At 38.3% G+C, this 24,142-nt stretch overlaps 2 protein-coding genes across 5 annotated transcripts in view; one reads left to right on the forward strand and one right to left on the reverse strand.

Moving 5' to 3' along the window:
• The first annotated feature begins 128 nt into the window (after positions 1-128).
• NOC3L (NOC3 like DNA replication regulator) lies at positions 129-15,060 on the forward strand. Its single transcript, XM_040563386.1, has 21 exons — positions 129-226; positions 1,054-1,261; positions 1,665-1,791; positions 3,343-3,500; positions 3,613-3,666; positions 4,776-4,906; positions 5,584-5,745; positions 6,566-6,659; positions 6,872-7,047; positions 7,253-7,381; positions 7,857-7,988; positions 8,397-8,477; positions 8,780-8,880; positions 9,330-9,402; positions 9,480-9,543; positions 9,632-9,703; positions 10,655-10,836; positions 11,068-11,196; positions 11,825-11,922; positions 12,757-12,841; positions 14,562-15,060. The coding sequence occupies exons 1-21, from the start codon at positions 218-220 to the stop codon at positions 14,679-14,681; spliced, it is 2,385 nt and encodes a 794-aa protein (XP_040419320.1). The 5' UTR covers positions 129-217; the 3' UTR covers positions 14,682-15,060.
• Positions 15,061-19,480: 4,420 nt separating this feature from the next.
• The window catches only part of PLCE1 (phospholipase C epsilon 1), a 154,804-nt gene continuing 150,142 nt past the window's right edge, over positions 19,481-24,142 (reverse strand). For all 4 annotated transcript variants that reach the window (XM_040563384.1, XM_040563385.1, XM_040563383.1 and 1 more), the window contains 4 exons: positions 23,141-23,302; positions 22,754-22,972; positions 21,420-21,632; positions 19,481-20,491 (listed from right to left, as the gene is read on the reverse strand). In XM_040563384.1, coding sequence (XP_040419318.1) covers positions 21,453-21,632; positions 22,754-22,972; positions 23,141-23,302 — 561 coding nt within the window. In that variant the 3' untranslated portion in view covers positions 19,481-20,491; positions 21,420-21,452. The remainder of the gene's footprint in view (positions 20,492-21,419; positions 21,633-22,753; positions 22,973-23,140; positions 23,303-24,142) is intronic.

Here is a 24,142-nt window from a genome sequence, read left to right on the forward strand (position 1 = left end):
TTATCTTTGGATAAGTGGAGCCCTCCTGCCGTATTTAGTCATGGAGAAAGGCGGCGGAGCTACGCGGGCGGCCCTGCCTCTCCTCGGGGGGGCCGGGAGGAGGCGGGACCCGCTCGCCCTCCGCCGCCAGGGGCCGCTGTGGCCGGGGCGCCGCGGGGAGGCCCCGCCTCGGCCCAAAGCTTCCGTCGCCGGCACCGCACGCGCCGCGGCCGCCGCCATGAAGCCGGTAGGAGGCCGCGGGGCTGTGGGGCGGGATGGCGGAGCGGGGTGGGGGCTGCTCCGCCCGGGGCGCTGCGGGGCTGTGGTGAAGCGGGGCAGGCACCGCTACCCGGCCAGCCGCAGGCTGCCCCGAGCCTTCAGGCGCGTCCCGGAGCGGGGCTGCCCGGGCTGAGACGCGGAGGGAGGGAGAAGCCGCCGAGCCGGGCGGGGGCCGCTGCCCCCGTCCCTGCAGCCGCAGCGCTGAGCTCTGGAAGGGGAAGGGGCAAACGTCCCCGGTCAGAGCCCACTGACCGTGCCCCTCGGCTCTGCCCCATTCCCTCCCGCCGCCCGCAGCGGTCTGAGGCTTTGGCACGGGGCTGCCCGCCTCCATCGGGGCGTTGGGGCCCTTGTGACCGCGGTGGTATCCAAACGGGTCCCTGTGCTGCAGCAGAACGCTGGCCAGAGCTGTAGCCCTCTGACAGGAGTCCCAGGCCCGACTGCGGTAGGGAAAGGAGGCAGGGTGCTCGGGAGCACGCGGGGCAGAGAACTGTGCCCGAGCAAGTTATTTACGGTGCTTTAAGTGTTCGTGTCCGTTTTGTGATTGAACGTGGATGGGCACGGGGCTTGGGAGTTGTCAAAGATTGGTTCCATAAAACGTTCTTCACGCTTCTCTTATCATAAATTTAATGCACTTGGGTAAATGTGGAGCTAACCGATGATACCGTTTGAAAGAAACAATTTATTCAGCGCTGATAGAAGCACAAACTTAATGAGAGCAGAACTAACAACGTTAAATTTCACAAAGGCTGTGATGTGAGCGCGTCAGTTACGTGTAGTTTTCTGTTTGTTTCCTAGAGAAAAAACACAAAGCGAGTTCCAAGCTTTCGCAAGTTACTGAGAACTAGTAAACTAAAACTTGACAACAAGTTAAAGAATAAGCAGTACAAGCAGCAGAGTGCTGCTAAGAAGTATCGAAAAGAACAAAAGAAGCTTAGGCAAGCTGTCAGAGATGCTGTCTGTAGAAAACCTTTTCCATTGGAGGAATACAAGAAAAAACATGTTGGTAAGTGTTCAAACTTGTTTCTGCAAAGAAAAGATGCGCGTGTTACCAATATTCTGCTGGTTTACATTGTAAAATTATGTTTCAAGAAAAGGACATTTTATTTACTGTGCACAAATACTTGCTGTTCTTGTTTAAAAGAAAGAAATGTGAGTTGTGGAAAATTTAGCCATTTTAACAACAAGATCTGACAGTTGGAGATGGTAGAAATGTGTTTGCTCTAATCATTACTGAGTGTCACAACAAAGGGGCAATTTTCTGGGGAAACATGAACGTGTGCATGAAGGTTGAGGAGATCAGAGTTGAAGTAAGGTGTAAAATGGTCTCTCAGGTGTAGGCAACATTAGGTTTTCAAGTGTGAATATATGTACAGGATCTGAGTTTTTACATATCGTTTCTGAAATAGCTGAAAAAAGGGAAGAAGAAGAGGAAGATGATGCGCTTCCATTGGACATGATGGATGAAGATGACTTGAAATTAATGGAAGATTTGGCTCAAAAAGCATCATTTTTAACCAGAGATATTTCTTCTACGTGAGTATTATTGTGGTACCTACTTTTTGTAGTAATTCAGCTTTGTTGGTTTTATATGTAATGTAACACGTTTATCAGGAGGTCACTTTAAGTCTGGTGTTCCTTTGCAGTTCATTTAGTGTTTCCTTTGTCGGTGCATTCCGTATTCATGTGGTGAGGTATATCAGTACATTCACCTGCTCTGCCTGACCTTTAGGATGCTGTTTCTGCAGTGTTCGCTCCTGTGAGGTCCCTGACTCCAAGACAAGTAGCATCCCTCAAACTGAAAAAAAAAAAAATACAGCAGAGCCCCAGTCCTCCTTGCTTGCTGGTGTAGTCCTTCATGGCAGAACTGCTCAGGGCTAAGTTTTCAGCGAGCCTTAGCTGTGCCAGGTTAGCTGCTCATACAGTGGAAAGCACAGTGGGAGGGAGGCAGATAAAACAGCAGTCTGGCCTAGCTGAGAGGTAGGCTGTGCTGAGATCCTAATAGCTTCTGCTTTGTAACTCTTTGTTTTACTTACTCTTTTACATTTTTTTCCATATTTTAGGGCAGAAATTACGTTTCTGAACAATGTTTATCTTTGCAAACTTCATCTGATTTGTTCACTGTTGCCATACTTTGAAGGGTCCCTCGAGTACCTTACTGCTACATGAATGCGAGCTGTGCCATCTCAAAAACCATCAGCTAGCAATAGGTTTTCCAAATCTCTGGTGTGTCCCAGAATTTCCCTTGTTTTCAAAAGAGCTGTATTTTCTTCATGCTGAACAGATCAGTCACAGGTGTAAAGTTGGTTTGCTTGTTGAGTAGAATTTGAGCACATAAGAAATGTTTGATCTCCACAGGGACAGCAAAGCAGAGGCTGGTACTGACCTTACAATGCATGTGTAGGGTGACTGTGTGATATAAAGCTACTTTGGATACAAGTGATTTTCCTTCTGAAGCCTATCAGCCTCTGGAGTGCAGGGCTTTCAGAGTCCTTCACGGCTCCATAGTTGAAACAGTGCCTCTTAAAATACCAAAAGCAGTGTTCCTATTAAAAATGACTGGTTGACTCCCTTCGAGAAGGTGATTTGTCATCCCTGGCTTTTAGCTTATGAATAAGATAAACAGATAACACACTTCATAGGTGTACTTGCACTATAAGAGGTTACAACTTTTAATTATTTTTTGTAAATTCAGAATCAACGGGAGCATTTTGCGTGTGTGTTTATACTCGTGCAAACATTTCAATATTCAGCAAGTAAGTTGGCTGACTTGCTAGATTAAATAAATCTCATTTTGTCTTTGCTCATTTCACGTTTTAATTTCCTCTAAAAAAAAAAGGATGGGAAGTACTGTATTGTCCTGAATTCAAAGATTCTATGTAGATCCATATTAACGTCATTTGATTGAGTGGTGACTGGTGTTGCCACACTGAATACACTTGAACATTCCTCTTGATATTGATTCCAATATGATCAGCCATTATTTGTTCTTCTAGGTCTGGACACTTAATCCAGCTAGTATACTGTCATACATGGTTCATCTCTAATTAGATGGTTAAGTGATTTAATTTACCTTGTATTTTCCAGTGAACCTGTTCACATCAAGAAACGAAAACATGAAAGTGTGATTGAAAAATACGAGAAGATGCCAAGACGCATGAAGACAGAACCAGAAAAAGAACTTATCCATCTTCTCCCCATCAAAGACAAAGGTGGCATTATTCCCCAAACCATGGAAAAGCCAGGTAAGAGTTGGGTTTTGGAATCAGAGTATTTACAAAATATTCAAAATATTTATTTTTTCAAAATTCCACAGTGTTTATCACATGCTTGACCATAGACACTCTGTTTTTGCAGTTCTCAATGTTGAAGAAGATGAAGAAGATGCAGAAGAAATGGAGGTAGCAGAGGGTAATAAAGCATCATATTTATTTATATATATATTTCCAGATCACTGGCAGATATGAAGAGTCCATTGCCGTTCCCAAAGGAAGTTTGTAATTTAAATGAATTTTGTTTAGGGTGTTTTTGAATATGTTCATTACCATGCTACTCCCAAAGCATAACAGCAAGTCAGTTTGCTTTCTTACCTGCTAGGATCCCAGGACCTGAGGGAACAGCTCTCTACAGCTGGCTTCAGAACTGCCCTTTCTTTAAGATTATTTTGATTTTCATGTGGAACTAGTATCATTATTTTATTATATAATCATTTAATATTTAGCGATGTAATTATATAATAATAATATACGATATAACGTTTGTTATAATATGACGTTAACATAAAGTTCTTTATATTAGTTGTGTCATCTTAACTAGTGAGAAGGGAAATTTTAGTCCTAAGAAATATATGCTGTGGTTCTGGATTGATTATTCTGAGATCATTTTGAAATGCTGTTCAGGACATGGACTTGCGTAGGTTTTTGAAAATACACTGCCTTGGATTTTTTTTATTTAACGTCAAACATCAAGATACCAGGAAATTCAGATTTCGGTTTGCAGTTCATTATCCAGTTAACAGTCATATTCAAATACCAGTTGCAGAACTACTTCTGGGCTGTTATTCTTTAAAGGTAATGTGAAGTTGAGGAAGGACATAGTCATAGCAAAGTAATACTCAGAAAGTGCAAATATCAATTGTACTTTTAAAAGAAAAAGTGAGTGGTGAAAAATTTGCTGCAGATTGCAGGGCACTGCAGTTTCTTGGCAGAGTTGCGATCATGTGCTGAGTTTATATGTTATCACTGTACTTGGGGAATAATATTTACAGATTCAAACAGATGCAGTCCATTTCTTTTTGCATGCATAAGGTTGAGAAGTGGATGAAGAATTAAGCTCTGGGTTACTACATGCTCTACCAGAGTCATTCTTAAAACTGCTTTTACCATGGAACTGCATGTGGTATTGTTGCATGGGGTTATAGCCCCTCTGAAGTGCAGTATCTAGAACTGTAGTTTGCAATATGGTATTTGTTAGTGGCTTCCCCAGTGACCCTTCTTTTTAACTCTTACATACTGTGCTAGACTTCAGTGAAGAACCCCTGCCTGTTCTCACTCCCGAGGAAATGGCTGCTGAAAGGAAAAGAAAGCTGCAGGAAAGGAAGATGCACATTGCTGCCTTAGCATCTGCCATTCTCTCTGACCCAGAAAACAACGTAGGTAGCTTTTACTTAACACACACATATGTATGCCTGTGTTGTGCAGGAAGTCAATAGATAAAGATTGGAAGTGACCAAGTAATAGTGAAAGCAGAAAAATACATCAGTACAACAAGGGAAAATGTCAGTGTTGCATTGCTCCCAGAGGACTGCAAACTGTGAAAGTGTCGCTGTAGGTTGGTACAAAGGATTTGAATCAAGTGAAGGTCCAGGTAACTGCATTTGCTCTAGTCAGGAGTCATTTGATCCTAAATACTAGTGATTATAGGTTTAATAATGTCTGTGGTATTTCCTATCCAAACGATGTTGTTCCTTAAGCATAACCCCTATTTCAGCTCTGATTTCAGGGTTGTATATAGAAGTTCTCAGTGTCTTAGTATATACAAGGAATTTGCTATAATTCTATTTAAGCTTGTAATGGCATAATAGTTTGAAATTCTCAAACTACTGCATTCCCAAATTATCCACTTTAGTGGGTTATGTAGCACTTCTTGGTTCCTTATGCAGTGCTAAGTAGAGTCTGAGTAGCTACTCAGTTAATTGCTTTTCTTTTTCTAGTGTTTAAAAATGAGGCACATTTCCTGTGGCAAGCTTGCTGAAGTGTACATTGTACTTGTCAATTGGTTTAAAGGGTGATCTCCAGCTGATTTCATCAGCCTCCTTTTTTCAATCAGATTAAAAAGGTGAAGGAATTGCGCGCCATGCTGATGGAACAGGATCCTAACGTGGCTGTGATTGTTCGGAAGTTGGTCATGGTTTCTCTGATGGAGCTATTCAAAGATATTGTGCCTTCTTACAAAATTCGGCCTCTGACTGAAGCAGAAAAGGCTACTAAGGTGAAATACCAAGTTTTTTTCTGTATTTAATTTCTATTTCCATATTTTTTTCTGAACACTTCTTTTTTTTTATTTATTTTTTAAATCATGCCAAATACTAATACTGATTTTTTAATATGAATTTAGGGTTTTGAGCAAAAGGTGACAAATGCACAAGCACTTAAGGAAATTCTGAAACTGTGACACTTCTGGGGCAGAGGTGTTTGTTTTGAACCTTTAATTCTTACAGACCTCCTTCAATAACCAGGTGACATTCTGATGGTAATGGAGGAAAATAACATTATACGTTTAGTATACCAAACCTGGGTGATTTTCATCATAAACCTTGAAATTTTTTTGTTTTGTGTTACACTTTGTGTGTTACACTTTTTTTTTTTCTTTTTTTTGTGTTTCACTGAGGGAGCTGGAAAGAAAGCGAATTAGACAGCATTGTCACCTCACTGGTGCAGATTTCTGTGAAATGTGTTCATAATTTGCTGAACAAATTTGGAATAACTTGTTTTCTGGCGCTTGTTTGTAAGCAATTTTTTTTTTGGGTGTTTTGAATATAGGCAGCGTGGCTTAGTCATGGCTCTAAAATAACATCATGTTCCAAATTTCACTTTAGTCCCTATAAATGAAATAATCCTAGTTGGAAAAGGCCCTCTGAGCACAAGAATATATATAGAAATATTTTATTTTTAATACATTTCCAAGAATGTCTGTACCTAAGAAGAAAAGAACTTCTTAGATATTTGATACTATTTTTTTTTTAATGCACCACTGGCTAATTTCGGTCTTCAGCTCTCCAAACAAAATTTCACTTCTGTTATGTTTACAGGTTAAAAAAGAAACTCAGAAACTGAGAGAATTTGAAGAAGGCCTTGTAAGCCAGTATAAATTTTACTTGGAAAATCTGGAACAAACTATTAAAGGTACAGTCGAAACTTTCCATTTTTTGAAGTAAATGCAAAATTGTTTTCAGCATCACAGTTTACCTCCTCTGATTGAATGCAAACCACACCTGTCTTTCATGCAAGTAGGATTTTATATAATTGTAAAAATGCCTGCAGTAACTAAAAATGTGAATATGTAGAAGATCCCCTACATTTCGAACAGTAATTACTAAAAATGTTGTTTTGTGCAGATTGGAAACAAAGGAAGTTGAAGAAAAGCAACGTCATCTCATTAAAAGCATATAAAGGTTTAGCAGAGATTGCAGTGAAGTGTCTATGTGAGCTGCTCGTGGCCTTACCCCACTTCAACTTCCACAATAACATCATTGTTCTCATTGTACCACTGATGAATGATACATCAAAAACAGTAAGTGATTTTCCGACTGGGAGAAGAGTTCTTGTTTTGCTTGAAAAAATAATTTATTTCTGAGCTTTATTCCACATCTTGCGGCCGTATCTTTTCACTGTTTTACAGGGTGCACCCACTTTGTAATTAGCAAATAACATCAGTATTACCAGTTACCTGTTGTCATCGATTTGACTTAATAGAAAAATTTGAATTGACCTTTCAGATTTCTGAATTGTGCTGTGAGGCAGTTCAGAAGCTCTTTAAACAAGACAAGTTGGGCTTTGCTTCACTCGGTGTGGTTAAGGTCATTTCTGGCCTTGTGAAGGGTAGAAATTACAACGTCAGACCTGAGGTAAGAGTCTTTATGTTGTACTCCACAATTTTCTTCTGTCAGTGGTTTAAAAAAATCTGAAAGTTAAAAGTAGTGCAGCTGCTGGCTATGGACAAGTAGAATTTTGTCATTCTGCCAGAACACAGAGGAAGATTAGGAGTGGTCTGAGCCAGAAGGGGTTAAAAAGAGAGATATGGGGCAGGGGAAAAACACTGGGAGGAAAAGAGCAGATCCCAGTAGAGGCATAGATTAAATCAAGCAGGAAGACTTGAAGTGCGAGGCAAGTGGAGGAATGGATAGAAATTAACGTTGCTGGGGAAGGAACTGGGAACAGAGATGAGTGATACAGACGGGAAGGAATATGAGGGGTGTAAACAGAAGAATCTGTGACCAGCAAAGCCCACAAGCTGGTATGGAATTCAGGATTTCTTAACTTCTCCATTCCTTTGTTGTGGATTACTTTTCATTTTATGTATTTATTTATTTTTTACTATAGGTGTTAAAAGTTTTCCTTCACTTAAGAATTAAGGAAGTAGAATTAAAGAAAGATTCTGAAGACATTGCACCAAAGAAAAAGTTTATGACTTACAAAGAGAAAAGAAAAAATCTTTCAAGAATGCAGAGAAAGGTATGACTTGTGCTTCCTAATGCTCTGCTTCAGTGGCTTTATGTAGGAATTTGTTCTAACAATTGTACTTCTGTTGCTGTTGGTAACTCTCAGCATCAGTGATTAGTGTTTGCATTACACTAGAAACATTTACGAGGTTCTATAGAGAATTTAATTATCTTCCTAATGTTGTTCTCTTCTTTGTGTTGATTGTCTTCGGGGTGTTAATCATACATGCAATCTAACATTTCTGTTGCGAAGGAATATACCTAAATTGGTTACCCTGTAACATCACAGGATGACTTAAGTACTAACCAAGCACGGAAGATTTGGTTGCTGGGTATCTTTGGAACCTGAATATCCAGGCTGGTTGGAAACATTTAGTCTGCTGGAATGTTTGTTTACTTAAAATCAACTTTATGTTTTCAGTGGAAAAAAGCAGAAGAGAAGTTGGAAAGAGAACTCCTGGAAGCAGAAGCTTCAGAAAGTAAAGAAAAGAAACTGAAGTTGGTAAGTAATTTAGAAATTATTTTCCCATTTTTGCAAAGTAGGATCTCCTAATCCCTTTCCAACCAAGAAACCAGGAGTCTCCCCTTCATCCCAGACTGTCAGCATTCCACACCTCTAGATAATGTTGGCAGCTTACAGACATTTTGCCTGTGCTAGAGGTCAAGATTTTAGTAAGCAGAGCCTTTTCAGTGTACCCAGGAACAGAGTACGATAGTACTATGTGCATTTTCAGTGGAATTTTAAGTGAACTAGAAATGTCTGTTTTTCATACCTACTTATTTATTTTGTTTTCTTTCCATCAGCACACAGAAACCTTGAACGTTGTATTTCTAACATACTTTAGAATCTTGAAGAAAGCTCAGAAGTCTCCACTTTTGCCAGCTGTGCTAGAAGGTCTTGCAAAGTAAGAACCAAATCCAACTTCTTTTGTATGTGTTAGAGAAGGCATAAGGTGCTTAAAGGACATGTGACTCCCCTAAGCAATGAGAGAAGACTGTCTCTGTTGAATTTGTTGGAATTCTTCTGTGCTGAGATACTCAACCTCTTCTAAAAACATTTCAATGTGATGTGAAATTGCCACAACAGCACTGATGGGATGCAAACCCAGCAGGGTAGGATGTGATTGCCTCATTTTGTCTGATTACTTCGTGAAGAACCTGAGCATGTCTCTAGTGCTATCGAGGAGCTGTGATTAGCAGTTGGGGGCTGAATTGTCTGCGTATGGGAAGACGACAGATGTTAAGCATTTGATTTAGCTCTGCTTTTAAGGTGTGGATTTTAGCAAGTCAAAATGCTTTGAGATTAGTTTGCAGGCAATATTTCTAGCGTAAAAATAAATTTCTTTGATTGAAGGTTTGCCCACCTCATAAATGTGGAGTTTTTTGATGACCTGTTGATTGTTCTTCATTCTCTCATTGCATCTGGGGTAAGTAGAGCTTAGTTTTCTTAAAGTTTTCTTAAAATTAGCTTCTTTTGTGTACTGAATCAGTTTTTTATTCTTAGGACTTAAGCTATCGGGAGAGTCTTCATTGCATTCTCAGTGCTTTTCATATACTCTCTGGTCAAGGTAAGAGATCTTTCAAAAAAACCAATACTTTAGTCTAGTATCATCTGATAAATTGAGTGAACATTTTTATTTGGGATTATGTTGATAGGTGATGTTCTTAATATTGATCCGATGAAATTCTACACACATCTTTACAAGACGCTGTTCAGCCTACATGCAGGTAACTCCAGATTCTTACTTGTATTGTCTAACTACATCATGTTTATTCTGCTTGTTTGGTATTATAACCTTAATATGATGTTAACAAACTACAGTTATTTTAAGATATGTGAATTCTGAAAAGGGTGCAGTCTTTTTTAACCTAGTTTTTCTCAAGTTGCACATTGCACTACTGCAATAGAAATACCAGAATTATTATTGCAATACATGTTAACAGGTTCTAACCATGTCATTTCATTAGTGAATGCTAAGTATGGGATCTTGGATGAGCATTTATCCTGTCCTCAGCTTAAGTTTTTTGACTTTCTTGTAGCTCTTTCTCTCAATGGCAATTTAAATCTTTATTTTATCTAATTTTTTCTCTTAACAGAGAAAAATCTCTTAATTTTTCTAATATTTAAAAAATAATTTCTAATTTAGACTCTTTTCTAAAATCTTGTTTTATATTTCTGATTTTCTAATTTTCTAATTAATCTAAAATTTCTAATCATTCTGAGGCTGAATAGTTATGAAAAAAGATACTCATAAAGTTTGAAATTCATATTTTAATGAGCTTCACGAATTTGTATTGACAAAGGATGAAAGATTGAGAAAAAAAATGTACTGTTCTGGATGGGCAAAAGTGTACATCTGTGCACCATTTAACAATTTATAAAAGATGATGCAAAGAGTGCATGTAGGGTTAAAACACTAACTGCTATTTAGACTTTTTGATGGAATAAATATTTTCTTAGAAAGGAGCACAGAAGCAACAATACATTTTTTCTGTTCAAAGCTGTTTTTACCAAAAAGGGGTGAATGTTTATGCCTGTGTTACACATCAGTGCTGTGTTAGAACCTTTTGGACTTTCATGCTGTTTCTCAGGTTCTGATGTACAGTCAGTAGCAGAGTATCTAGTTTTATGTTCCTTGACATGATTATTCACTCCTTGTATGAAATTCTGCTTTTGAGGTGCTACCAACGATGACATAAAGATTGTGCTCCAGTGCCTGGATGTCATGCTTGCAAAGCGGAGAAAGCAAGTTTCCCAGCAGCGAGCTCTCGCTTTCCTGAAGCGACTTGCCACGCTTGCTCTTCATGTACTTCCAAACTCCAGTGTTGGGATCTTGGCAACAAACAGGGTATTAATGCAAGTAAGTTTTAATTGTTGGAATTTTTTGCTTACTGGTTAAGGGCTATTTTTTGACAAACTGATTTTGTGCAAAATATTTTGAAGCATCTTAAGCAAGAATGATGAAGACAGAGCATCCTTAAATATGTATTCTTAAAGGCTGAATAACATGGAATGAATCCTGGACTTCAGTTAACTGTGTTATAGTTGGATGTGTAATATAAGCAACTCAGTCCATTTCTTTGTGTTCTAGACATTCCCAAAGATGGACCTCTTACTAGACAACGAATCTCAAGGCAGTGGAGCTTATCTCCCAGAACTAGATGAACCAGAGCATTGCAATGCCCAGAACACAGCTCTGTGGGAGCTGCATTTACTACAGGTTAGTGAGTAGCTGCATGATTTGGGAATGTGAGCAGTAAATACCTGAAGAACAGAGCTGTTCAGGCTTATCAGTCAAATCTGGCCCACGTGAGCCTATTCACTACAGAGAGGAACAGCAGCATGGTAGTGTAGGGAAGGAAGAAACTCAAAAGAGGATGGTACATATCACCTGTGGGTTTAGCCTGACAGTACCACACTGGGTCTTACTGCAGGGTGCCTACTAAGACTCCTTTGGAAACTTTTTCAATCTGTTAAGTTCCTGGTTGATCTAGCCTTCCTAGTTGCTCTAGCAGGGAGCAGCTTACACCTCAGTCTGTCAATCCAGGCAGTGTTTAGGGTTTGGGGCGTGGCGAGGGTTTCCTCTGCCCTTTCTCCTGCCTACTGCGAGGAGTTATATTAACAGCAGATAATTTTGCTCACAGCATGACAGTTACTAGTGAATAAATGTATGACTTAATTCTTATTCACTTAACATTAGAAACTGACTGATTTTGGGGTGCCCAGTTTCTCTATCTAAAACAGGAGAGCCTCACATCTTACTGGAATCAAAATAAATGGAGAATGCATGGGTAGATACGTTACCTCTTATCGCTTACTCACCTGCCTTCTTCCTACCTTTCTTTCAGAGGCACTATCATCCAACAGTGAAGAAATTTGCAGCTCACCTTGCTGTTGGAGCTCCAGATGAAGGCTCCAGAGCTCTTTCGCTTGATTTGAGCCGAAGGTGAGTTGTCAAAGGGTTCCCATCCCTGGAAGCATTTAAGGTCAGGCTGGATGGGGGTTTGGGCAGCCTGGTATGGTGGGAGGTGTCCCTGCCCATTGCAGGGGGGTTGGAATTAGATGATCTTTAAGGTCCCGTCCAACACAAACCATTCTGTGATTCTGTGATTCTGTTTTTGAAAATAGTGCCCTAGCAAAGCAGTTGCTCACACTGTGTTAAAAGAACACCTAAAACTAATTATCCATAGAATTAAAAGGTTCTGTTCTTCAGAACTCACTCTCTTTATTCTTCTGCTAGCACAGAAAATTGTCTGCTTTTTTTTTTTATTTTAATTTTTGGTTTTTAAATATCTTTTGAGGCTTGTTTCCAGGCTGTGACAGGAGTAAAAAATCTCCAAGTGCAGCATGCTTTCTTCCCATGGTGCAAGATATCTGGATTTTTTTTTTTTGACTTTTCAAAAGTGGTCCATGTCCCTCGAACCAAAGTACACATTTTGCAAATACAGCATTGCTTGGTATGGGTTCTATGAGCCCGCACCTCATTATGTTAAGAACTACCTTTTGTTTTGAAGCTGGTACCAGCATGCATCATCTGATGGTCCTTGGTCCTTGCTCTGGGAAATGGCATATTTGTGACATATTTTACTTACCCTGTTTCCAAGGGGTTGGCTTCCATTCGGTTCCAATTGATGTTCATTACTCTGAGGAGTTCACTTAAAGCATGGAGGAAGGGTATGAATGGTATGGGGGGACAAGCTGCTCTTGGTTTGGTGGTATACTATTTCGAAGTGTATCTAACGACATTTTTCTTTCCCTGTGGAAACTGATTTTGCTATAGGCCTGCTACAGAACTTTTTGAGGCATACAATATGAAAGGAATGACCTTCAATCCTCCTGTTCCATCAGCAACACCCAGAAGAAAGGTACTGTCTTTCCATGTCCTTTTTTTGACCACATGATGTACCAATACAACCAGTATTTGCAGGTTCTTTATGTAGTGCCCAGGCATAGCACTCTCAGTTTGGCTTTCTGGTTTGTGTACTTTCTCAGTCAAGTATTTTTTAACATAAGATAGCACTGACTACAAAATAAGGAATAAAAGCTGTATGAATAGTTCCATCTCCTATAGCATCAGTTAACATAGCAAGATGCATGTGGTATCAGTTTTACTTAACTTTTGCACTTTGCAGTGGTTCAGTGCAGGTTTCTTGTCTGTTTCCGTACCAATAAATTAATGTTTGTTTAAAAAGCAGTAATAAAAAAACCAACAGAACAGCTGTCTCCCCAGTGTTGATAGTTGGCAGGAAAGCTGGATTCTCAGAGCCTTTGATGCAGTACAGGACAATGATCCTTGTCAGTGTCAGTTTGTAGCTTTTAAGTGCAAATTTGAACGAAGAGCTAATGTATGAAGAGGAGAAAGGGTGAACTCTTTTTAGATCTTCAGCATTGGATGTGTTCCACGTGCCAACCTCCATTAAATGTTCAGTGTGTGGTGTGTCCTCTAACAAGAGGTAACTAATTCTCTTTCTTCCTAAAGAAAACATTATAACCCATTAACCTTGGCAGTGCCTCCAGTTTCTAACTCAGTAATGTCAGTTAAAGCCTTCAGCACATTTTTTTTTCAATTTCTTCTGAAAATTTAGCTGCGTGTAGTTATTCTGTCCTTTTATAATGACATCTTGATGTGTCTGTCCTGTTAGGACATCAGCAGTTCTGTTAGAACAAGGCTGGGAACAGCAGATAGGAAAGAGATTGGGTAGGACTTGAATAAGGAAATGCATAAACTCTTTATGGAGGCAGAAGCAAAGGAAGAAAATAATAGAACAAGCTGACTTAGATGGTTATAATGGTTATGCCTGGGAAATTAGTTTGTGTTGCTTACTCTGTGGCTGTTTGACTCATTTAACAAACTTTGGCAGTATCTAAGTTTTACCTTGTCTGTCCTGCAAATTTTTCTGTCATATTGCTCTTGTCTGTCAGCACCTCCCTCCTGCTGACACAGGCTCTAAAGTGGAGTTTTCTTTCCCTGTGCACTGCTAAAGAGAGGATCTCATTTGTCCTCGAGCGCATAAACTACTTGAGTATGTGAGTGTTAAAACTTTAACAGGGAGCTATAAATAATGTGGGTGACCTTCCTCACCTGAGCATCAGGGAAGTGTGGAGGTTTCCAGATCTGGCTCCAGCAGGAAGGAATCTCCTGAGGCAGCGGGGTCAGGGCATTCCTTTCTCAGATTCTCAATCTACTGCTTCCATTATCGCTTTCACTCATCTTTCAGTCAGAGATGCTTTATTTATTTTTGTAAGGTGTGTTGAACAGGAGCAGTGTGTAAGCTTGTTCAGAGCTGGAAGCTGTGGCTATGTGTAATAGGTATTCTTCTAGAAACCAGTTTACAACAAAAGAAAACAAACAAACAAAAATCCTCACCAAAACCACGAGTATCTGAAGGACTGCAGGACATAAGACTTCTTTGCCATCAAAGTGAAACTTACCAGCAGGCCAGACCTCAGTAGGCAGATAGTTCTACAGGTCTGGTCTAGGAGATGACCAGGGGCATGAGAAACAGGACTGATAATTAAAGATACCCATTGAAAACATTATACTGGCCTTGTTTATTAATGTAACTAATCTTCTGTAATTTTCAGGATACATTCTCAAAAAAGGAATCATTTCTAAGTGAAGAGCTTCAACAACACATCAGCAAGACTGTTATTCACAAAAACTTGGATTTTGCTAAACACTTAAAGGAATCATCGTTGTCATAAATGGATCTATCAGTCATGTTCAGTTGGCTTCTTAATTATGGAGAAAGATCGGTTGAAAGAAATTTCCACTCATCTTTAAATGATTTCAAGTAGGCTTTTGTTTGCGTATACAAGAAAACAAAAAATAGTGGCAGTTTTTACAGTTATGAGGCCTTTCCAGGTAACCATCTAGCCTATGTTCTCAGGGCTTGGCAACCACAATGAATGGTCACATCAATAATTTAAAAAGATACAAACCCAAATCATTTTAAAATTGTCTGAAACCATGCATTATAGTACTTTTGTTTATATACTTCCTAATTTTTTGTAATCGAGTGTACATCTGTGTATTTCTGAGAAAACATGGGGTTATGTGGATAAATAAATATTTTGGAAATTTTAACATACTATTGAGTTCTTTGATGTTTAAGATAGCTGCAGGTTTGGCATATGTGTTGCATTTTTTTCTCTTTTCATTCCGATGTCTCCTAACCATTTTTCATGTCTTGAAATGATTTTGCTTTTGGTGTTTGTTTTGTTGTTTCTTTCCACTGAAATCTCAGTATTCATTAGCAAATCAAGATTACCACATTCCAGTTCTGCGCTATCCTCATAATTGGCAATGCTACAACAGTATCTTCAGTAAACCACCGCTATCAAGAATACTGGACAAATTGAAGGTAAGAATTTTAAATCTTTTTAATCTTGGAAGTAGTTTTCTCTCCGTTACACGAATATTAGTTATTGTCTGATGTTTTAGAATCCATTTTCAACTGCATGTTGGCTTTGCAAACAGTAAGTAAAATATATTAAATAAGTGAAGAATGATAATTGATGTTCTATGAATTCCATTCTGTTGGGCAGTGTGGTGGGCTGACCTGGCTGGCAGCTAATATATGGTGTAGCATTTAGTCTATGATGTGATAATGTGTGTTGTAATAAAGTTTTTCAAAGCTTTTGTTCAAGTCGCTGACCTCTTTACAGTAAGTATAAAATATTTATTTTTCTCTAGGGCATTTAGTGCTTTATCCTGATTTATGGTTCTCAGCTTCTTTTATAATAATTCATTTTGATATTAATGTGTATTTTTAGTGTTAATCAGAATTGTGGACCAAATTCCAAGTGGTTAAACATAAATTGCAATTTTTCAATGGACATCTGTCCATTAATGGGTTAGAAAATACATATTTACTATGGGGATTACAAAACAGTCTGCATAATACTGATGGTAATACACGTGTTTCTGTCTGTTCAGGTTGCCATTCCCATAGGTTTTGTGTAGTTCTAAACAGCTGTTAAGTGATTGCAAATACGGATGTGGCATAAATTCTGAAAAATTCCAAGAGTGCCATTAGCCAATACTTTGTCAGTTCAGGAAGGCAAAAGCAAAGAGTCAACATCTTAAACCATTATTTTTTTTGCAACATATACAGATACAAGTTTATTCTTCAAGTCAGCAGAGAGAAAATAGGTGGAAAGTCACTTTTTAAACTGTTAATTTTACATAGTTTCCAGACAATCTAAAGACTGGCACATAGTGATGCTGCATTGTTAGAATACTTTGATAGACTCTGAGAGGAAGTGGAAGATGAGTGTACAACTAATTAGTAAGTCATTCTGAAATACTTTATATGAGTATCGGAGCAAAATCTATTCACTGCTATTTATTTCTGTGTTTAATTTGCTAACTCTGCCAAATGTATATTGGAGTTACAAAATATTTATCACAGACAGAAAAAAAACTCCACCGTTGTTACATTTAGCTGGCTACCCTAAAAGTAAACTGAGTTTTATAGTGGACTAGTAACAGCCAGTGATTAAAAAACAAATGTTACCTGAAGCTTAGTAGCATTCAGAGAGCTAGAACAGAATGGGCAGTTCAGTTTCAGAAGCTGCAAATTCAACATGTCACTGAAATGTAAACCTACCAGCAAGTTCTCTTTTAAAGACAAACCATTAATTTAAGAGAATGCGTTCTTGACGTATTTAGGTATGTCCATGTTAAAGTAAGTCTTTATTCTTGAAAGCATGTGATTTGCAGAAGCAGACCGCTTTGAAAAGATGCCTGTTGAGATCCTTCATCTAGTAATATTCAATAGTATCAATAAAAAATAAAAATATGACTAGGTTTTAAAAATTAAAATAGAGATAGTATTTCGGATTCTTCTAACTGTTAAACTTGGGATCAGTAACATACAAACAGGAAACCCTTCAGACCTCCTGGCATGCCCTGGTTCCTGAAAATTGAGTAGTATTGCAGTGAGGCCAGGCTCCTGGACTTCTGTCCCATCCAGTCATAGCACTGCAGGCAGCCCTGACTATGCAAGGAAAGTAGAAGACGCTGGTAGAAAAGTAACAGTGGTTTTAAAATAGTATCAAAGAAAATACTTCCGTATGGCCAACATGCAACAGAGTGAGATTTCCACCTGTAAACTGTTCGCTGTTGGTCCTGCTACCACTAAGAGACTGCTTCTGTCTGGAAGGTGTTGATTATTTACATTCCTGGCTTTCAGACTTTATCCTGGAAGCTGCTTCCTGTAAATAGTTTGTAATGTGAAAATAAATGTATTTTCCTAATTGATGTCCACACCCAGCCAAAAGCACAGAAAGGGACAAAGTTATTTTGTCAGCCTTGTCAGAGGAATGTGTGGACAAGTATTCCTGTAGAAAGAAAATCATCTGTGGCTAAGTAGAATAAAGTTTCCTGTTAGAATTAATAACTCAGCCCATGAAATCTATTTAACTGGGCTTTTTTAAAAGTTAACAAAAACCCAGACCTGTTTAATGCTTCAAGTTTTCATTTCAACATTTTTCATTAGTAGGATATTTGGAGCCAGCACAAATGGAAGCATGCTCTTCATTTCCAACTGCACCAAAAATGAACCACATTTCAACAGCAAAAAAAAAAAAAAACACAACAAAAACAACATCCAACAGACAATTCACTCATGTGTTTACCAAGCTTTCCGTAACTTGAGATTGTGATATGTGTACATTAATGTTCACTGGAAAATAATATACTGGAACAGTATAATTAGCCTTACAAAGTTACAGATAGCTGTATGCCTGTTAAGACTTTTCATAATAGAAAGCCAAATATTTTGTTGTTCTGTTTCACTGTGACAAATAGCAGCAAAAGCAGCTTTAGACCTCGACTGATAAGTAAGACTTACATTAATAAAATTCTCCCACAACTAGAGAATTACTATATTAGCAGACATAGTATATAAGAGCTGTTTTTAAATTGCCACTAGACTTTAGGCTAGTGTTTACAATTGTGACGTGGCTACTGCTACCCCCTAATTTCCCAAGTGTTTTTCTTTTTTAAAGCTGTGTGACAGAAAACCGGTAGTGGATGATGACATGGCTGTAACAACTTCCTGTGTTGGAGCAAGCATGCATTCCAAACTACTGTGATACTAAAAGTGATGGTAAGAATTTTATTTTCAGTGTTGCTAAATATCTTTAAAAAATGAACAAAAAAGGCCGAACAGGTAAGGAAGGACAAACTCTATAGAAAAGTATTACTTCTAAAAATGCCTCAAAGCACTGAAAGAAAAAATATTGTGTTGCGTTACTGCTACTGTGTTAAAAATAACAGAGAGAATGATATTAACATTGAAACAAACCTGTTGCACTAGTTGAGTTGTGCAGTAGGGTATTTCCCAGTAATTCCAGAGTATTTCAAAGCAAACTAGGCATATAAAACTAGGGATAATTTGTACTTAGCTTCTGACATATTTTTATGCAGTATCATTCTTGCATCATGTGTATACCAGGGGAGCGGGCAGGGGGAGAGCACACCTTATTCTTCCAGGGGCTCTTTCTGTTGTTAGAATGGACAATACCTGAGTGGAGAGGCTGAGCCAGGAGTTGTTTGGGTTTTTGAGTTGGATAATGATTGCTGAAATGCAATTTGCTGGTTTGCTACATCAGTACTGAGGATGAGGAGTGGGAAGTGTGTGGCTTCTGGGAGGATACGCTACAGGGAAATTTGACCAAGTCTGTGGCTGTTTTTCCTGAAAGTTGGGAATGACCGCCAGGGGGCACTTGTTGCTTTGGTAATGGCTAATTTATAGGAATTCTCTGTTGTGTGTAGTCAGACTTCAAAAGAATCTGGTGAGAGAATGTAGGTTCTGTCTGCTTGTTTATAAGTCAGTTAATGAAGTTAATGACTCTGCTCTGCTTTCTTTTGGTTTATTTTCTAATTATGGGGGGTGGAGGTTGTTGTCTCAGGTATACCACCTGTAACTTCTTTCCCTTCCATCCTTGTACTATCAAAAGTAAACATCATTTTAGTTGCACTGTTCAGTTGCACTGCAGTTTTATCCTTTTCCTGATGCAGCTTCTCTCTGAGGAGCAGCAGTTTTTTTATGCTTGAGTGCTAAAGTTGGTGTGCAAGCTCTGATTGCATGAACCAGTCTCTCTATGCATGGATTTCTTAATTTAGTCACACCAACTAACTCAGCGTGGTTCAGGGGTTGCTGTAGGGAGACAAAACATGCAGAGCAATTTATTCACGACAGATAAACTTCATATGGGAAATCAAAGGGATGGGTGATTTCAGCAGTTGTTTCATTTGTGCCCCTTTAACTTAGTATGGATTATTTTAACTATTTAAGCACATTAAGAACTCCCAGAGAGAAAAAAAAAAAAAAACGACAACCATAACTAACTTAAATACCAAAAGGTGAATTCAGCAAACATTAAACTTTATAGCAGTGTTTCTATGTAAACAAAAATGGCAGGAGTTATAGTGAATGAGGTTATACTCTCTGGGTTTAACAGGCAAGTAAAAAACAACTATAGACATTTCCTTACTGTATGGAAAAGTGTATTTTGAATTCATAATTTTGAAGTGTTAATTACATTTTTCAGTATATTGTTTGAATTTGGTCAGTTTTGGGTATTAAAATTCTTGTGCTGAAAAGAAACAAGCATGAAAGTTCAAACATTTTTTTCCTCTAAAGACAGAGAGGGGTGAAATTCTGCAGTTTCTAAAAAGGTAGTATATGATAAATATATTACACAATGACACATACTTTGGAACATGATAATAAATATTCTTTCTTTAAACACAGGCCTGGAAAACTAGAATTTATAAGAAGAAAACGTTGTTCCTTGTCAAAGTATCACTATCAGTTAGGTGTATTTAGCTATTGTACATTACGTTGTTAAAGTAGATAAACCATAAATAACTTGAGCATTTTGTGTATATTCACCAAAGTTAAACTGATAAGCCAAGGAAGTTACAGCATATTTAAATCTCTTTACAATCACTAAACACAGTGTTTAACAGGAATCTTTATGTAAAAGTGCATTATTTTAATATAATACACACAAGAGAGCACTCTGGTTCTCTGCCTTCATTTTCCCTGAAGGCAACTAGCTAAAATAATATTTCGTTTAAAAGTGGGGAGAGAGGGTAATGACATGTTTGTTTACAACATATAGTCCAAGAAAAATTCTCCATCTGCCTATCAAGAATCTGCAGATGTGAAGATACAGGGGAAGAGGGGAATCTTCCCATAGCTGACAGGCAGCTTTCCAATCTAGCATCCCATTTAGCATTCCCAAATTCTGGATGTTAATCCAGCAGCACTGCCAGGATTAAGCATCTAAAGCACAGGCCAAACAATTGCTGACCTGTTCAGACCACAGCAGATTTCGTCAAGGGCACTGCAGAAGGATTCAGTGTTGTAAATTCCAGTTTTCAGAAAAATGAAAGAACAAATGCTGAAGAAGAGGGAATGTGATTGGGATTTATCCATAATTTACTTTGCTTTTCTTGAATTCAGTTTGTTGTGATGACTTAGGGTCGCCTTAGTCACCTAGAAAGAAGACAGCAAACGTATCCATTCATAGTTGAAGTATTTTGCAAATGAACATATTATTTGAATTTTGTTAGTATGATGATTTAGCAATAGCATGACAGTGCATGTCAAAAATGTTTCAATAGCTAAGTGTAAGCAAGTGAAAAAGAAATACAATCTCCTTAAATTTACTTTATGTGAGATGGGATTATCGACACTCAACAGATTTATTCTTCATTTACAATGAGCTGTAGCTTCTCTGGTGAGAGCTCAATGCTGCAGTAGCACTATGCAAATATCTGGTTAGTGTAAACGAGCGGGCGAGTTAGATGTACTGTCTTTATATAAACGGTACAGTATTATGTTGTGCCTTTCATTGGTTATTTAAGTCAAGCAAGAAGAAATTGAAGAGCTACAGAAAGGACAGTAAAAATGTTCAAACATTTCTGGCAAAAATTTTGCAGAGAGAGCGACATTACCACTATAAACCTGTTTTAGCTAAAATGGAGCTCATCAATCTGAATGATTTTATTATATGCACGTAATGTAACAACTAACAACAAAATCTCTACTGTATATTTTTGTTTACTTTGGCCAGCAGCAAAAGAATAACAGGACAGTGATAATTAAGCACAGCTAGTTGATTAAAATGCATACTGTAAAATCAAGCTGTATGCAGCATTCTAGTTTTGTTTTATAAATGGGCAAAGAAGGTGAGTGAAACTCCAGTCTTCGCACCATTCTGATTCACTGTATCTAATGCCCTAGTAAATAACTGGAGATTTTACTGATCTTTTTGTGCCTGTGCACACCAATGAGTAAGGTTTTTAGGGTTCTGTCAGTCTCCGGTGGCCTTTCTGTGGTTTAACCAACTGCAACTTTGAAAAAAATACTTTGTAATTTACGTACTAAATTGAGTCTAACTTTGAGCAATTATATCTCATACCTGAACAGACCATGCTGTAGGCACTGGAGGTTACTATTCCATAACGTCGCTAAAAGTCAAACTGCATGCAGACCGTTCGTCTTTATTCTGTGGACTGTCTGGCAACACTTGCAGAGGTGGTGATATAAATCCCCGATACTGCTTACTTGACTTGGTTAACTTCTTGAGTTCACTGGTAAAGGAAATGCCTTTTCTTTTGTCATCTCGTGCTGCCTGTAAAAAAACAAACAAACAAAAAACAGATGACAGAAATAGTTCAGTAGACTCTTAGCTATGAAAAACAGAATTTAACACAAAAACTTACAACATTTTTCTAAGCAGGCATCCCTTTTGAAATTCAGTGAGGCTGTGCTTTCATAGCCAATGGCATTGTTCTGATTGTTCCGACTAGATTAATTGAAAATTATGTGTTGTCAAAGACTAAGAATATGTTGCAAATTCGGTATAAACTTGTATAAAATCTATGCTTATGACACATTTACTTTAAAGCAGCAACTGCCATGGACGGGTGGCATGTGCTGGGAAGGAGACTGCAGTTCCTTCTCCCAATCATGTCAGTCCTTCCATTTTCCAAAGCCCAAGGTAAAGCAACAGGACAGCTTTTCCATTGGGCAGGAGAAAAAGGGACTGCATTTCAGTAGTTTTTAAGTTCTGTCCCTTCTAATAGTTCTGTCTGTCTTACTATGGTGGGAAAAAAAAAAAGAAAAAAGAAAAAAGGAAAAAAGAATAATGTTGCTGGATGTAACTGATACAGTTACATACAACTGATACAGCTTTTTTGCTGTCTATAGCAGTCTATTCTCTGCTGCGCCACTTCCACCCAGCCTCATGCCAGTCCTGTAAAGATTTAAGGCATCTCCTGCAAGATATTGTGTACCTCTTGATCTTGGGCTTGAATAAATATTGATAAAGATGTGAAGCGGGAGTACTGAGTCCCTCATACTAGCCAGTCATACAAGTACAAGAGGTGGCAGCATGGCCCTGAAAGCATAGCAGCAAGAGGCTCTGCTTTGTTAAAAAAAAAATCATACTATATTCAGACTTAAAACAATTGTTAGAGTTTTTAAATGCAGCACCTCTTAACTCTTTTTTTTTTTTTTTGCAGCCGTATGTCTTGTGGTGATGCAATTAGTTTGGGGGAAAAAAAAAAAACAAATGACACCCCAAAACCTGCAAACTGTAGAACTGACAGAAGTCTGGAACAAGCCTCAAGAAACAAAGTAAGTTAAAATCTCATTTGACCATTCAGTGTCTCCCTCCTATGGAAAGTATGTTCCCATTGAGCTGACCATGTACCATCTATAAAACCTACGGCAAAGTATTTGATCTTTTACCTGAACCTGTTCTTTGAGTTTAAGGATAAATTTTCCTGCTCCCTTCCACTTGCTTTGGGCCTGAAACACACACTCTTGGTCAGAGAGAATTCTCTGAGATGGTTTAGATGTTGAGGACTTTTTGTTTGCTGGCTCTTTTGTCACCTCTTCCAAGAGGACATAATCGCTTGGATTTGGATTGCTCAGAATGCTGTAGGAGTATTTTGCTTTACAAAGAGTCTGTTTAAAAGCAGAAAGAAAAAGAAGGAAAAGAAAAAGGAGGCATTATTTCAGATGCAGTTTACTAGACAGATTCCTCAGCTAGTGACGAGAACAAAACCCACCTCTCTTGCATGAAATCAGCCTACACACTACAGAACCCGTTAATGGAAGTGGCGTGCTGTTTACCTGCTGTATGACATCCTGAGCTGTGCTAAAGCGGGGAGCTTTGATGACGGTGCGTGGTTGCTCTGGGGAGACATCGTGTACCTGAACAAAGAAACTGTCATCCTCAGAGGTGATGGCTACATCTTCCTTTGCTTCTTGAAAGACATTTCTCTCATTTAAATTCTAGAGGAAAAAAAAAAGCCAAATTCAACTACTTCAAAGTGTAATTAATAGCTGGTGGTCACAAAAAGTTTTCATTACATGAAAATCAGAGACTGTGCTGTTGCCCTGGCTCTATTTCATTAAGTGAAAGTCTTCTATATAAAACCAGTTTTGACAAGTCAATATTGCTCATAATTAATAGCTGTGTTTCTAAAATTGGTGTCTGAAGTACTTTTCATAGTAGGCAAGTAGTGCTTAGGACCGCATTACGTAAAAATGAGTTCACTGCTCTCTGCAGAAGAGCTGAAAGGTACAGCTAATGCTTTGAGGTACTAGCATCACAGGCCAAAACCACAGCATAATTTTCATCCATGCTAACACAGATTTTAACCTGTGTTTTCTGAAAGACTGGAGTTCAAGCAGTGACACATTTGTGGGTGAATATACTTAAAAAGTAAGTGTCGCGGTCAACTGAATTAAGTAAGTAAGCTACTATTTGTACAAACAAATGTCGTCTTTGTAATTTTGGCTCTAAACATTAGAAACAAAGGAAAACAAAATACTGACTTGTGTAATAGAATAGTAATTTGTCAAACCGAAGATTTAGCAAAAGGTCTTAAAATAAGCAGAGTTGAAAACACTTTATCGTATAAAATTTATAATATAGCTGTGCATATTTTTTCATTCTAAAGGATGCCTGAAGACTTTTCATGTAAATACTGTCTCTGTCATTTGTGTATGTAAACTCTGTGTATACAAACATATGTGTACATAATTCACCGTGTTCAGACGAAGCAATTACATTACATGCAGAGCTGGCCAAATGAAATACCTTTGAAAATTAGATCGTTAAGTGTCTTT

Source organism: Cygnus olor, chromosome 7 (genome assembly GCF_009769625.2).
Source record: "Cygnus olor isolate bCygOlo1 chromosome 7, bCygOlo1.pri.v2, whole genome shotgun sequence".
Taxonomy (NCBI): domain Eukaryota; kingdom Metazoa; phylum Chordata; class Aves; order Anseriformes; family Anatidae; genus Cygnus; species Cygnus olor.